At 44.1% G+C, this 15,735-nt stretch overlaps 1 protein-coding gene across 1 annotated transcript in view; it reads right to left on the reverse strand.

Moving 5' to 3' along the window:
* Nucleotides 1–10,256, reverse strand: part of SDC1 (syndecan 1) — a 43,458-nt gene extending 33,202 nt beyond the window's left edge. The window contains exon 1 of the mRNA XM_070955730.1: nucleotides 10,100–10,256. Within this exon, the coding sequence (XP_070811831.1) occupies nucleotides 10,100–10,162 (63 nt within the window). The 5' untranslated portion in view covers nucleotides 10,163–10,256. The remainder of the gene's footprint in view (nucleotides 1–10,099) is intronic.
* Between the last annotated feature and the right edge of the window lie 5,479 nt (nucleotides 10,257–15,735).

Here is a 15,735-nt window from a genome sequence, read left to right on the forward strand (position 1 = left end):
CATCCTTCTTGCTTCAGTTACAATACATGCCAATAGTCTTCCTCTTGGAATAATTGTGAGGCTGCCATTTAAAAACTGAACAGGTAACGCTTGAATACTAGGCAGTTATTTCCAGTAAGTATTTTTTTTTCCCTTCCGATCATTTATTTCCTTCACAAGTGCTATTTCCATATGTCTAGATTTTAATCAAAATTACCATTTAGCATTTGAAGCTGAAAGAGCACATGGGAAGGGGTAAAAGCAAGAAAGGAACTTATTTACTTCGTAAAATGAATTTTCTCTCTTTGAACTGGCTGGAAATGTAAGGAATCTATATTTGACTTTGGCTTGTAGCAATGTACAGCCCAGTGTATCCATTGTCATGTAAAGACTTCAATCATGTAAAGACCTCAATAGTAATACTTCATTCTCCACAGAGAGGAAAGCCAGCTCCAAGCATAAATATGTAAGGATCTGCCTATATCGTTTAATAAGTAAGGAACACTGGTGAAGCTAGTCGAACTTCAATCTGCCTACAAAATCCAATTTTTATGGCAGTATAATTAAAATGACCTTTATGACAGCTGATTAAGCAGTTTTGTCCATCCCAAAGTGTCTGGAATAGGTAACAAGATTACAAAGATACAAAGCACCTATGCAAAGTCTATTTAAAAAGAGAATTTCCCTATGCCATAAAGCAGCTTTTCACAAAAATTGCTAGAAGACTCTAACAGTGCATCAGAAATTGTGCATTTACAGATGGAAAACTAATTATTGTGAGCAGCGGTTGAATCTCAGATAGAACCTCAGAACCGAAGACAAAAAATAATGTGGTTTTTCTTCTTTAATAATATTCCTAAATAAAACAAATAAGCATGGGTTACCATTTACCTCCTTCTCCAGAAAACGATATTGTCAATTAGCATATGACTCAAAAGATTGCAGATATGTGTGAAGAACAACACATTAAGAACAGATGTAAAATGCAACAAACAGAGATCTTCATAGTCATTCTGTCTACTAGTAAATCAATTTATTATACATGTCTTTCATCAGCTTGTCATCTCCTACTGAATTGTTAAACACCTCAATATACATTAACTCAAAGGTTTCTTCGATAGGCATGGAAGGCGCTTAGGTTTCAAATTTCAATAGGCCACAAAAGAAGTAGTACTGCCTGCCAGCCAATGCTTAAATCACCCACTATCAACCTAGACTGATATTGTACCAAACTAGACCAGGCGAATGTCAGAATGCCAAGCAATCCCAACAGCCTGAATTATGGAACTGACTCTCAGGGGAAAGTGGTGTTATCAAATTATTTAATTGGTTAGCATTAGTCACTGGCCAATTTTTAGACATATATAAAGCTAACATTCCATCGGAGCTTCTTGGCACTTCTGTCCTCCTCTTTCATTACTCTAAAAGCCTAAAGTTCTCCATTATGTTGACTCTCTAAACCGCTTAGAGAGGGCTATAAAGTTCTGTGAAGTGATATATAAGTCTAAGTGCTATTATTAGTTGAAGAAACACTTTTAGAAACTTCAAATAAATATCATATGCAAAGGAGAACATCTTGATATTATAAAGTTCTACACCGATACTTTCTTTTCCCCAACTGTTAACTTTGCTCACTTGAAACTACTGATAGTAATGTTTGCTAACATTGCTATCTTTGGTATAAGACTCTGAATATAACAACAAAGGATTTTCTTGATATCTGGAAATGCTGAATTTATTAAATCTGAACACTCTAAAAAACTACCTTGGCTTGGAATTGACTATAGTCTTAGATACCACCTTAATAATACTTAGATCCTTGGATAGCATTTGAATTATTAAGTTTCCATCAGTCTTAGACTGTGAACCTAACTGTAGATTAACCACACATAATAGTGAAGTTATAAGAGTTACTATTGCTAACACTACCATTCCTTACATCTCCGGATTTGTGTTCAGATGTAGGAATGTCTAGCTTCATATGCATCTATTCCCAACTAAAATGAGAATACTTTTGCTTCTTGCCTTCATCTATATTTGGCATCATGTTTAGTTCTTTAATGTTTCCATCCTCATAATTAACTCTGTTCCTATTCTGCTCAGATTTCCCCTTTGTCATTTACTGTAACCAAAGCCAATACATTTCTACAATTTATATCTACTTCATGGGGTTTTTTTCCCTCAAAAAAATTTCCGATGCTTTTTTTCCCCCGTCCCTGTATTGACCTTTGCCAACTAAGATATCAACTATTAACCAGTCATCATTTTTAGCGTCTATGAAGATGGAAACATTACTCTGATGATTGGAGCTAGAATGCTTTTTTTCTTTTTAAAATTATATTTCAAATATACTTTACATTTTTCAGTATTCATATAACACTGAATGTGATGTTCTGTTCTACTTCAATTTCTGTTATGTTATCACTGAGAATTACATGGCAAAATAGAGAAGAATTTCTCCATAAATATGTTTCTAGTCCACATATTTATAAATATTAAGTTTCTAGTCCACAGGTTTTGAGCAGGCAGCATTTATACTAGCCTGTGTATGTGTGCCCTCAAGTCAGTTTTTGAGTCTTGGTGATTGCCTGGACTAATTCTAGAGTTTTTGTGGCAAGATTTGGAAGTGCTTTGCCCTTGCCTACTTCCTAGGGTGGAGAGAGGAGGACTTGTCCATTAAAAAGGCTGCAATACTTAAGTAGTATTTATCATTCATACTTTATTCACCCATTCTCAGTTGCCCCTCCTTTTTCTTATAGTTATAGATAATGGGAACTGTAGCTTAACATACTTAGAAGACATCAAACTGGGAAATGCAACTCATAATTCTACAGTGTCCCTTGCTTTGATAAAGGATTAATTTTCTAATAGTCTAATAATAGACTAAGAAGGATAAAACTATATTTTATATTTCTTCCAGAAGTTCACCAAAATATTTCCTGAGAGTTACAGATGAAGTTTTACCCAAGTGAACAGCTATTTGTTTATCAATCAAATGTGTAAGGCTGCCTGACTCCAGAGTGACAGTGATTGAGGTATAACATGACAAACAGATTAAGTAATGCCCAATAAAGGAAACAAATGCAGACTTGGAAAGAATTAAATAATGCAGCATGTTAGAAAAGGTGCTTCTCACAAGGGTCCAATACCCAAACCATTCCAAGGCCCGGGGGGGGGGGGGGCGGGGGGGGGGGCAAGGCCAGGTTAGTAGGGGCAATATGAATCTGTTAATTTAAGTCAATTGATTTGTAGGACTTAACACTTCAGAATGACTCTGGATAGCATACAAGATTCAGAACTGATAAAAAAAATAAAACAGTAATTCATAAAAAGTTTAAGTGACCCAGAAGAATCAGTATGGCCCCACAATGGCAAAGAGAACCCATATTAGCCCAAGAGCTGGGAAATGAATCAGAATTTGAGGACCTTTTTAAATGGGGCCAAGTGGAGACCATGCAAATCTCAGGGGGAATGCAATTCCAGGGAGTTAGAATAGAGACAGGGAAGATGAGCTTCCTAGGACCCAACAAATGACAATTCTGTCCAATTGCATGGGACAGGCAGATGTTATGGGACACAGAGAGTCCTTCAATTAACTACATACTATGCCATACTTTTAACTTCCCAGGCCACTTTATTCCGGAGGAGCTCTAGCTTCCAAGTGACCTTCAAGGACATTTCAATAGTTTGCACCTGTGATAACTACTCTAGTATGAATGACAGTCCAAATGGCCTGCTGGCCTAGAAAAGCATGTAATTAGTATACAAAATGAATCTGTGTGAAGGCCCTCCTGTTTAACACAGTTGAGATTTGATGACATGCAAGTCACTGCAATTCCTGGCAATGCTTTCCTACTCGAATTTTCTAGTAATACTTGATTGAACAGGTACTGCACTTAACACTACCCAGAAATCACTAGAAATCTCTAGTTTTCCTTCCCAGCTGAACCTCTAAGTTGCAAGCTGCCATAGATTCCTGCTGTGCAGTACAATCACAAAAATAACATTGACATTCTCAAAAAGCCTTAATTTTCTGTGGGATCAAACAATTTCAACTAAGTAACCATGATAATAATTATTAATGAAAACGGGAAGAGAACAGGCTCTACAACTGAGTTGCATTCCATTTGATATCTTATTTGAGTATAATGTTCAGGTGTATTGTACATCCACTTAGTTATCCAGCCCATACATAAGGAGCATTCCAATTAGAATATTATGGAATACTATCTCAATTGGTTTCTGGAAATCAAGACATATTACATTTACAGCATTCCCACAATCTGCTAAATAACTTTTCTTATCTTCGATGAAGATTCTCAATCATGCAAGTAGAGTTAACTGAAGGTTTTCTGAAGTTTGAATCATTGCAACTGGACTATTTTTTAGTTTGAGAGACATTTCGCTGCCCAACCAGGCAGCTTCATCAGTCAGAGCAAGGCAGTTTGGCAGAGAGTCATTAGAATGTACCAACTCCTGCCACACCAACCTCAGGTTTCCTCCCCAGAGTGTCCAGTTACAATGATTCAACTGTGTGTGGCAGGAGTTGGTACATCCCAACAACTCTCTGCCTAACTTGCTTTGAATGAGGAAGCTGCCTGGATGGGCAGTGAAAAGTCTCTCAAAATAAAAATTAGTCCAGTTGTAATGATGCGACCTTCAGATAACTTCAGACAACCTTCAGACAACTTTTCTTATTAGTCTGCAAGATTTGCTTTCAACCAAGCCATGCTAATATCTGGCAGTTAGAGGGTGGATAAAAATCAATGATTTTTTTTAAAAAATAAAAAAAAAATCAGTTTTTTTTATTTAAATCGGATTTTTTTGATTTAAATTGGACTTTTTTGATTTTTATCGAATTTATTTTAATAAAAAACTTTTGGGGTAAAAATCTATCATAAGAGTTTTCTATTTAAGATACATAAATAATTTAGTTTATTCAGCATGAAATGGAGTTTAGTTATGTAGCATGAGGCTGTAAATTCTGCAACACTGGGACTATCGGTGAGTCAACAGTGGGTCAAAGGAGTAGCAGAGATGACAGTTGCTCTTTAAAAATTATGATTTAAATCGAGTTGATTTAAATCAAGCCTTTTTACTAGTGATTTAAATCATGATTTAAATCGTGATTTAAATCAACTCGATTTAAATCAAATCCACCCTGGGCAGTTATCATATAGTTTTCAAAGTACTTACAGAACAATATCCCTATGATGTTTTAAAATCTTTGCAGACACTGCCTTTACTTTTTCAATGCTCAATAAAGAGCCTCATATAGAAAGATCTGAAACACAGACTGGCAGCTTTTAAAGTAATATACTGCATTGCTTAATTAGCCTAACAGAGTAATTATACAAAGTTCAAATTCATAGTATGGAGGTCAGATCAAAGTCCAGAATTCTTTCTATTATACTTAATTCCGTTTTAAGACAAGTCATGAATTTGATTACAGTTATTTCCTTACCTATATAAATGAATATAACATATTTGTTGGTCAACTAAAGTCTGTACTAATTAACAACTGGTCAGTAATATTTAAGTCATCCGGTTACTTGTAGTTAACCCTCTCTCCAGTTGCAAAGCCAAAAAACAGCTATTTTCAGCATAAATCTTTAAGAAGCTTCTTTTTAATCCAAATTTTCCATACAACAAATTTTCCTTGATAAAAGATTATACAATGTTATCACAGATGAAACTGGACAGCTTATTGAGACTTTAAAAATAGTCAAGTGTAGCTGTAAGCTTTTAAGTAACTAACACATGAAATTATTTTGAAATTTGTATTTTTAAAAAACACTTATAGTTAGTAGTGTACAGAAATCCAACATGGGTTGAATTACTAATACCTTTTTCTTAAGTTATTTTTATAATTACCATATTTTTCGGAGTATAAAACGCACTTCCCCCACCCCTAAAAGTGGGTGGAAATGTCTGTGCATCTTATACAGCAAATGTTGCTGAAGCCCCGCCCACCAGCCAGCCCCCACCCTTCGGCCATTTTCGGCTTCCGTGCATCGCGTTTTTAGCCTCCGCCCCAGAGGTGGGTTTCAGCAGGTTCTGACCAGTTCTGGAGAACCAGTAGAGAAAATTTTGAGTAGTTCAGAGAACCGGTAGTAAAAATTCTGACTGGCCCCGCCCCCATCTATTCTCTGCCTCCCAAGTCCTAGCTGATCGGGAGGAAATGGGAATTTTGCAGTAACCTTCCCCTGGAGTGGGGTGGGAATGGAGATTTTACAGTATCCTTCCCATCACGCTCATCAAGCCACACCCACCAAGCCACACCCACAGAACCAGTAGTAAAAATTTTTGAAACCCACCACTGCTCCGCATGCTCCATTTTAGACCCGTTCCAGGCTGCAGGGATCACCACAGCACATCGCCGCCAATCGCCACCTCCGTATGTCGCTTTTTCGGCTGGTTCCAGGCAGCGAGGAACGGACCAAAAACGTGACGTGCGGAGGCCAAAAAACCGACACACGGAGGCAGTAATCAGCGGTGATGTGCTGTGGCAATCCCGGAAACCTAGAACGGGTTTAAAATGGAACATGCAGAGGCCAAAAATGTGACACACAGAGGCCAAAAATGTGATGCGCAGAGGCGGCAATGGGCTGTGGCGATCACTGCAGCCTGATTGGTGGTATTCCGGGAGGCCGATCCAACCACCAATCAGCTGCTCGTGCTGAATCAGGCTGCGATAACCTGCTGAAGCTAACTAGGCTGTTTGCTGCAAGGACACTAGCCAGATGAATACCGATGGATGCTGGTAGGCAGAGGCAGATTTTTTTTTCTTGTTTTCCTCCCCCAAAACTAATGTGCATCTTATACTCCACAGCGTCTTATACTCTGAAAAATACAGTACATTGAGAATTCAGTTTCTCTAATCACAATATCTTGGGGAAAAAAACTGAAATAATCTTTAATTTAGCCATTCACCTATCTCTCAGCTGTCTACTACCCATGCTTAGAAGTTGCAGTAAGTATTGTGATTGTTCTTTCTACCTTAACAGGTTTAAGGTATATATTATCATTTACATAAATAAGTGAACAATCTCTTCTTCTACTACAAACCCTCTACCTGGAAGAATCAGCTCCAACAATCTGTTCATAAAGGACCACCATTATTTCTTGGCTCCACTCCTTTCTTTGACCCACCCCTTTCCTGCCTGTAAATGTTGAGAAGCAAAAAAGTTAAAAGGCACATTTATGTGCCTCAAAAGCCGCCACCCCAATTGTGACTATCCAACTTCCTCCCATACATGTTCCACCTGAATCCCATTTTTACTTTTTAAAAAATACAGTCTGTACTATTTGCTTTTCCCCTGGTTAATAATGGAAGTGCAGAGTTGCAGTTTGAATAACAGCCAGCAATCAATAACAAGATGGGTAGAGCTACATACAGAAGCAGATGGGTCAGGCTACTTTCTGAGTTAAAGCTCCAGTACAGTACTAAATGGATTGGGCGGTCCTTCCATAGACTTAGCAAGAAGAGTCAGTTGCAGACTGTAGTATTGTTTGTAGCTGATTAATCCTTCAACAAGAGGGATTCATACTATAATGGAAGTTATAATGAGCTATTAGACCTAAATAAGAGTAATTAAATTATTTAAGCAATTTGTTAAGGCTGAGTCTCTGGGAGTAGGAGTTAGATAAACTATACATAGTTTGTTCAGTGGCGACATCTGGTGGTTCAGAAAAAAAAAAGAATTCAGATGATAGCTTTAAAATACTGAATGCACTCTAGCACAGAGTAGACCAATATTAGCTTTTAAAGTTGCAACACGATGGAGTGGTTTAATAGTTTTAATAAATAACATATTTACTTTTATTAAAGTAATAAATTATATTAATGTTGTATTAGTTTTAACTAACATAGCACATTCCGTTTGCTAGGGAACTTTACATATTCATCTTTATTGAATTCCACAGCCAAGAAAGTCTAGGTAAAGTACAAAATCTCTTTTCTGATTTTAAATTGCTGTAATTCTGTAGTCTCTTGCTAGCAACAGGGAGGCATTACAGCAAAAAAAAAAAAAAAAAATTCCCAGCCCTGAGGAACAAACACAGCAGAATGAGGTGAGCTTGTCTACAGGTATCCAGATGAAGTCCTATTTTTTTTATTAATCACATAAACAAAATATAATTACATCATATAGCATTTCATCCATTGAATCACACCAATATAGAAATGTCCTCATTGTGATAAGACTTCTTGGGGTCAAGTTAATCATTACACTGAATTATGAGCTCACTGGGAGGAAAGGGTGATGTTCAGAAACTTCAGTGCTGCATTCTAGTTTTCCACTGTCATTTAACAGCTGTAGCTGAACTCCATTAAACAGCCTTGGAGAAGAAAGGGAACTACTTCTGCTTAAGAGACAAAAGACTCTTGCTAGGCAAGCAAAAAAAAACAGGCTAAAACTGTATCAGAGGACTTAAGTGTTTTCTGCCTTCAAGGCTGGGTGTTGAACAGTTTCGCTGTTTCAGGCATTTATAAATGCTAGTTATTTGGACCTGATAAACAGCAACATGTTTTATTCAAATTTTGTTTTAGGATCCGTATATTTGGTAGTCTCTTTCCACCCTACCCTCATGATCCAAAAGCTTTACCTGCGAAAGCTTTATATAATCTGAACAGTATTTCAGATAACTCAGTATTTCAGAGTATTATTATTTTTTACTATTATTAAAATTGTTTTAACGCTTTGACTTGCTGATTTGTGACTGTAATAAAGACTGATTGTAATAAAGACTGGTTGCTTTATCTGTCAGGAGATAATATCGAAAGTAACTCAACTCATTACCTAACCTTCCTAATCTGGTTAGTTCTCATGACTGCTCCATTTGCAGCTCAATACACCCACATGATATATGGCCAAACTACACAATCTCATAAATGACATATCTCAGGGAAGGTCATGTAGTGTAGTGGGAACTATATCCCCTCCTGATATTACATTGATTTCTAGAAATCACTTTTCTCTCACCACCACCTCAGCATCCAACTGAAATCAGTACTTTGTAGGAACCTATGCTACCTCCGTGTCTTACTGGGGTGGGGGTGGGGGGAATCCCTCCTCCCACACCAAAATTACCTAATGTGTGAGAGGAGTCACCTACCCTACCGGCAGCTTTCAGGTTAGACTACCCACAAGAGGACTGTGTATGTGTGTGTGTGTGTTTAAACTGGCACCATTACGAATGGATTTGGCACAGAATACCGCAGCAGAGGTCCCGGGAAGGAGGGCAGGGCCACCGAGGCAACGGGAGCCAGGCGCGCCACATCCTTAAAACTCGAGTTATAACTTGCCACGAAGAGTTAAAGGAAAAAGGAAAAAAAAAAAGGAAAAAAAAGCAGCCAGCAGAAAAGGCGCACCGCCGCGCCGAAGTAGGCAAATATCCGGTTAGTTACAACAGGGAGGGAGCGGGAGGCTTTGAGGAGAGAAGAATTCCAGTCAGGTTATGAGGCTCTCCCTGGTCTGGTTTGAATTAAAGCTTTCGGGGGCAGCCAATAAATAAAGCCGGCCACATTCCCGGGGCTCACACAATAGACTCTCAATCCCCACAGTTTTTAGTCCTTCAGAACCTGTTGAGGAATTGGGGGGGAGAGGAGGGAGGGAGGGAGGGACGACACGAGTAGCAATGAGCCGGAGGGGGGGGGGTGTCAAGAAAGAAGAAAAAAGAAGAGCGAGGAAGGGGCAGAAATCGCTTCTCCTGAGCGGTGTGTCCCCAAAACATCAACGGGGACCGCTCCGCCAGCAAGGGCGAGGAGGGAGGAGAAGAAAGAAGACGCGGGGGGGGGGGGCTTGGAAGGGTCTTCTCTTCTTCTTCCTCCTCCCTCCCCCCCCCCGTCTCCGCGCCGCTTCTACTAAAAGGCATTAGAGCCCCAAGCTCAACCTGGCTTTTTTTTTTCCCTTCTTCCACGCCCGCTTCAAAAGAGGAAAGAAAGACGCGGCTTTCTTCTTCTCTCCAGGCTCCCTTCTCGGAGCTTGACCGACCACGTGCAAGCCGGGCTCCTTCCAGGACCCGAAGAGCGGCGGCGGCGGCGGCGCCGACCCGCCGTGGAGCAGCTTCCTTTCTCCCCCACCACTCCCACCCACTGCGAGGGTTGGTTGCTACTCACCGCGAAGACCGCTTGGAAGCAAAAAACCAAGACGCTCAGCCCCGCTATCACGCTGACCCTCATTCTCGCCGTTCGTGAAAGCAGCCGCGTTGCAAAAGGAACCCCGGTGCAAGCCAAGCCTTGGCTTCTCTCCGCCGCCGCCTTCGCTTAGCTTCGCTGCACAAAATAAAAAGAACGAAAAAGGCGCTTTGGGGAGGAAGCGAGGCTAAAACTCTTGCCTTCTTCTAAGATAAATCAAAGGCAAGAGCCTAACCTTCACCTACTGGCGGGGGTCCCACCCACCAGCAGGCAGCCCCGCCCAGACCTGCCACGCCCCCTCCTCCTCGCACCATAAGCGGCGTTTCCTGCTCTCGCCCGCTTGTATTTATTCCCCGTCCCGCGTAAATCCTTCCTCTGCTGAGGGACGGGGCTCCCGCTTGGGTTTCCTCTCGGGACTGGATTTCTTGATTAGCCAGCACCGCCAGTGATTTGGTTGATCGGTCGACCTCACTGGGTACCCTCCGCTTTGCCTAAAAGCCGTCGAAGCTTCACGTCTCCTGGTTTCTAACTTCCTCCTCCGAGGGGTTTTATGTATCAGCTCCATAGTACGGACTGTACGGGAAGGGAAAAAAAAAAAACCCGTAGAGGAACGGGGAGGGGAAGAAGAGCCATTAATCCATAGGTGTCCTCCGAATAAACCGAGAGAAAGTCCCTAGCCATGGCCCGCGATACTATTCAGATGATCCTGTGTGTAACTTGCGAGTCCATCTAAGACAAACGAAAACGCAGAACCTGGTCTCGCAGGAGGAAGCGGGAGTCGGGAGAGCGTGGAAGGCTGATCCAAACGCTGGATCAGAAACGGCGCCCTTTTACTCTCCGATTCGCTTCAGCTGCTGAACCTCTGAACATATCCAGTGAGAAGGCTGATAATCTAAGATTTGTCAATCTGTTTTCTTAACAGCCCTTGATCTACAAGCTCCTGAAGCCCGGAGGAGCTATTGAAATTATATAATTTACACAGACACACACACACACACACACACACACACACACACACAGAGAGAGAGAGAGAGAGAGAGAGAGAGAGTTGAAAATTAGCAACTGTTATGTATTGATACTTTTAAGCGGGAGTTTCAAACCTGCCTATGTTTCTGATTGGCTGACAGTCCCTCCAGGATTGTATATAAGGAGGGCTGCAGCCTCTGAGTTTTTGCTGAAGTCTCACTGTAAATTAAAGAGCTGTTGTCACTTGCTTGGTTGTGCCTCTCGTTATTCCCGAACCACTTCATTGGCGACGAAGGTGGGATAGAGGTCACAAGAAGCGAACCAATGAGACCACGAGCTTCAGCTAGGCGACGAGGCGAACTACAGGAGGCATACCGAATATGTCTGCCTACGTTCCACCCAAGCCTTTTGATCCGACCCGCGAAAAATGGGTCTCGTACCTAACGAGGTTCGAATGCTCGCTCGAAGCCAGCGACATGCAAGGGCTCTCCGCTAATCGGAAGAGGGCCCTTTTCCTAAGCCACTGCGGACCGGACGTGTTCGAGATGGCAGAGTCACTGTGTGAGATAACACCGGTCCAGACCGTCTCCTGGGACACCCTGATGGCCACGCTCCGAGCTCACTATGCTCCCGTACCCTCCAAGTTCGTGCAACGATACCAACTCAGACAGCGCGTTCAGCGAGAGGGAGAACCGGTCAGCGCATACATGGCCAGCCTGAGAAAAGCCGCAACCCATTGCGACTATAGAGACTTGGACGATGCGTTGCTTGAGCAACTTATCTGTGGTGTTCGGGACATTAGGCTGCAACGGTGCCTGCTCGCCAAGCCCGACTTGACGCTTGCTGGAGCCCTAGACGAGGCCAGGGCTCATGAAGCCTCCACGAAAGCCGCAGAAACGCTGCAGCGTCCACTGACCAGCAAGGACAACCCCAAATCTGCCCCGGTGCACAGAGAAGACGCCGGATCCAGCTCGGAGTCCGAGTCGGATGAGGACGTTTTCCGAACCGAGCACCAGAGAAAAGACACAGGCAGCCCTCGGCGAAGTTGCCCCAGCTGTGGAGGGCACCATGATAGACTGTCCTGCAAATACAGGGAGGCTATCTGCAGGCGTTGCGAGAAAAAAGGGCACTTGGCGCGAGTCTGTAGAGCCATTCTGCCCAGAAAACACCAACCACGTGAGCGCCGCAGCCAACCAGAGTCAACGTGCCAGAAACAGCCAACGAGAGAAGGCGGCGCGAAAAAACAGCACGAATTTGAACCTCGAGATGGCCGCAGCATTCACATAGACCAGGCCAGCGCGGAAATCGAGGACAAAGTCAGCACTGTGGTCGAAATCAACGGCAAGCCATGCTCGATGGAGATTGACACCGGATCAGCTCTCTCCATAATGTCATGGGCAACCCTAAAGACCCTCCTACCATCGTTCCGGAAGGACCAGCTCTCCAGAGACTGCGCATCCTAGACTACCAGGGGAACCGAGTCCCCCTCGAGGGCGTGGGCACGTTCCGAGTCACCTACGGAGACTACGAAAGAGACCTGCCTCTGACCATCGTCACGAAGCAGCTTCCCAGCCTTCTCGGCATGGGGTGGTTCTGAGCCCTCGGCATGGGCTTCACCGGCGTCCACCAGATGCTCAAGTCATCGTTAAAAGACAGTCTCCTGACCGAGTTCCAGGACGTTTTCGGGGACACGTTGGGCAAGTATGTGGGGACCCCTATCTCTCTTAACCTAGACCCCATCGTAGCCCAAATAAGACTCAAGGCGAGACGGGTGCCCTTTGCATTGAAACCAAAGATCGATGCGGAACTGGACAAATTAATTAAACAAGGGATCTTGGTTCCCGTTGACCACGCAAAATGGGAAACCCCCATAGTGACCCCAGTTAAGTCGGACGGCTCAATTAGGATTTGCGCCGACTACAAGTGCACGATCAACAAGGCTTTGCAGCCGAGCGCCTATCCGGTGCCGATCGTGCATCATCTACTACACTCCCTGGGGCCCGGAAAAATTTTCGCCAAACTAGACCTGGCCCAGGCCTATCAACAACTTCCTGTCGATGATGCCACGGCTGAGACACAGACAATAGTAATCCATAGGGGTTCATTTAAATGCACCAGGCTCCAGTTCGGGGTGAGCGTAGCACCCGGCCTATTTCAAAGCACCATGGAGCGCCTGTTGCAAGGGCTTCCCGGGTGGTGCCATATTTCGATGACGTCCTAGTCAGCGCTCAGGACGAACAACAACTAGGGGACAGAGTTAGAAACGTCCTGTTCAGATTCAGGGAAGCGGGACTCAAATTAAAAAAAACCAAGTGTATGATAGCAGTCTCCTCCGTTGAATTTTTGGGGTACAGGGTGGACGGCACAGGCATCCACCCTACCGAAAGCAAGGTGAGAGCGATTAAGAGCGCACCTTCCTTGGACTGCTCAATTTTTACTCAATGTTCTTGAAAGACAAGATCCGTCGCAGATCCCCTACACAAGCTATTGGGGAAGAATGTACCATGGGTCTGGGGGAAACCACAAGCAGCCGCTTTTGAGGCAGTAAAGAGACTTCTATCGGAAAACAGTTTCCTAATCCTATACAACGCGGCGCTACCGCTTGTATTGGTTTGTGATGCCTCCTCCGTAGGAGTTGGTGCCGTCCTAGGCCATAGACTGCCGAACGGCCTAGAGGCGCCCATTGCGTTTTACTCTCGCACGCTGTCAAGCGCAGAGCGGAACTATAGTCAGTTGGACAGAGAGGCTCTGGCTGCAATTGCGGGGGTTAAAAAGTTCCACGAATACCTCTATGGCCGGCAATTCGAACTTGTGACTGATCACCGGCCCCTGCTAGGACTTTTGGCAGGCGACAGGCCCACCCCTGCTGCTCTTTCCCCACGTTTGACTAGATGGGCTATTTTTCTTTCGGCCTATTCATATCAGCTTGTACATCGACCCGGATGGACCCTGGGTCACGCGGATGCCCTCAGCCGCTGCCCCCTACCTGACTTACTGACCAATCCAACACCAGAGGCCTCCGTCCTTCTACTGGACACATTAACTTTGGGACCTATTTCCTCTGCCAAAGTGGCAAAAGCCTCAGCCAGGGACCCGATCATTCGCACTGTGATGGGGTGGGTGCTGAAAGGGTGGCCGGTCAAGGTGGACGGGGGGACTACCAAGGTTTTGTAAACAAACGAAACGAACTGTTTACGCAAGGTGGTTGTTTGTTGTGGGGTGACAGGGTGGTAGTGCCAACGAAACTACGAACAAGAGTATTAGAATTGCTGCACGAAGGGCATCCGGGCATTGTCAGAATGAAAAGTTTAGCCCACAGTTATGTATGGTGGCCCAACATGGACCAAGTTATCGCCGAGTGGGTGGGGAAGTGCAGACCCTGCCAGGAGTCTCACCCCGATCCCCCAGTAGCGCCCATCCGAGAGTGGGAGAAACCAAAAGGGCCATGGGGGAGGATCCATATTGATTTCGCTGGCCCCTTCCATGGGCAAACATTTTTAATTGTAGTAGATGCCTTTTCGAAATGGCTCGAAATAATTCTAATGACCTCTACCACAGCCGAGGCAGTTATTAAAGCCCTTCGCAAGCTATTTGCCACACATGGCCTACCGGATACTCTAGTATCTGACAACGGCCCTCAATTCACAGCAACCCTGTTCGAGGGTTACTTGGCCGGACTGGGCATCCGCCATGCCCTATCGGCCCCGTTCCACCCGGCTTCTAACGGATTGGCCGAACGTTTTGTAAGAACGGCCAAAGAGGCCCTATCCAGACTAGATAACGGGGACTGGCAGGCCAGGATAGACCAATTCTTAGCTGTCCAGCATGCCACACCATGCACAGCCACAGGGAGAAGCCCAGCAGAGCTCCTCATGGGCAGGAAGCTTCGGTGCGTGTTAGATAGGCTTCACCCTAACTACTCGCACGAAAATTTCAAGGGAGAGACCTCTGGACTAAGACAGTTTCAGGTTGGGTCCCCGGTGTTCGCTCGCAACTATGCCAGCGGACCTCTATGGGTTGCAGGAACCATAGTGGGCATAACAGGCCCGAAATCTTATATGGTAGACGTAGGGGTAGACAGACTCTGGAAGCGCCACATAAATCAACTGAGAAAACGGGTAGTCGGCAAAGCAAACATCAATTTAGATATCTCCGAGCCTAACTATAACAACTTTCCCAAAACAGCTAACTCAAGCCCGGGTTCGCGAGAATACTTAGCTGACAAGCCCTGGTTCCAGCGCTGCCCCAGCGAGTCGCCACTCCCAACCGGGGATAACCACGCCCCGGACAAAATCCAGGAGGTTCCATTGGCGGAGCCGGGAGAGACAGAAAGTCCCTCCGACCAGCTCGACGCCCCACCAAACACTGAACTGCGCAGGTCAACTAGGACGAGAACTCGGCCTGGGCACCTGCGAGATTTTGTGTGTACTTATGTAAATATTTGAATGTTAGTGCCTTCTGGGAAGGGAGGGGTGTTATGTATTGATACTTTTAAGCGGGAGTTTCAAACCTGCCTATGTTTCCGATTGGCTGACAGTCCCTCCAGGATTGTATATAAGGAGGGCTGCAGCCTCTGAGTTTTTGCTGAAGTCTCACTGTAAATTAAAGAGCTGTTGTCACTTGCTTGGTTGTGCCTCTCGTTATTCCCGAAC

Source organism: Pituophis catenifer, unplaced genomic scaffold (assembly GCF_029215685.1).
Source record: "Pituophis catenifer annectens isolate HBS135680 unplaced genomic scaffold, rPitCat1.0.hap2 SCAF_1, whole genome shotgun sequence".
NCBI classification, from domain to species: Eukaryota; Metazoa; Chordata; class Lepidosauria; order Squamata; family Colubridae; genus Pituophis; species Pituophis catenifer.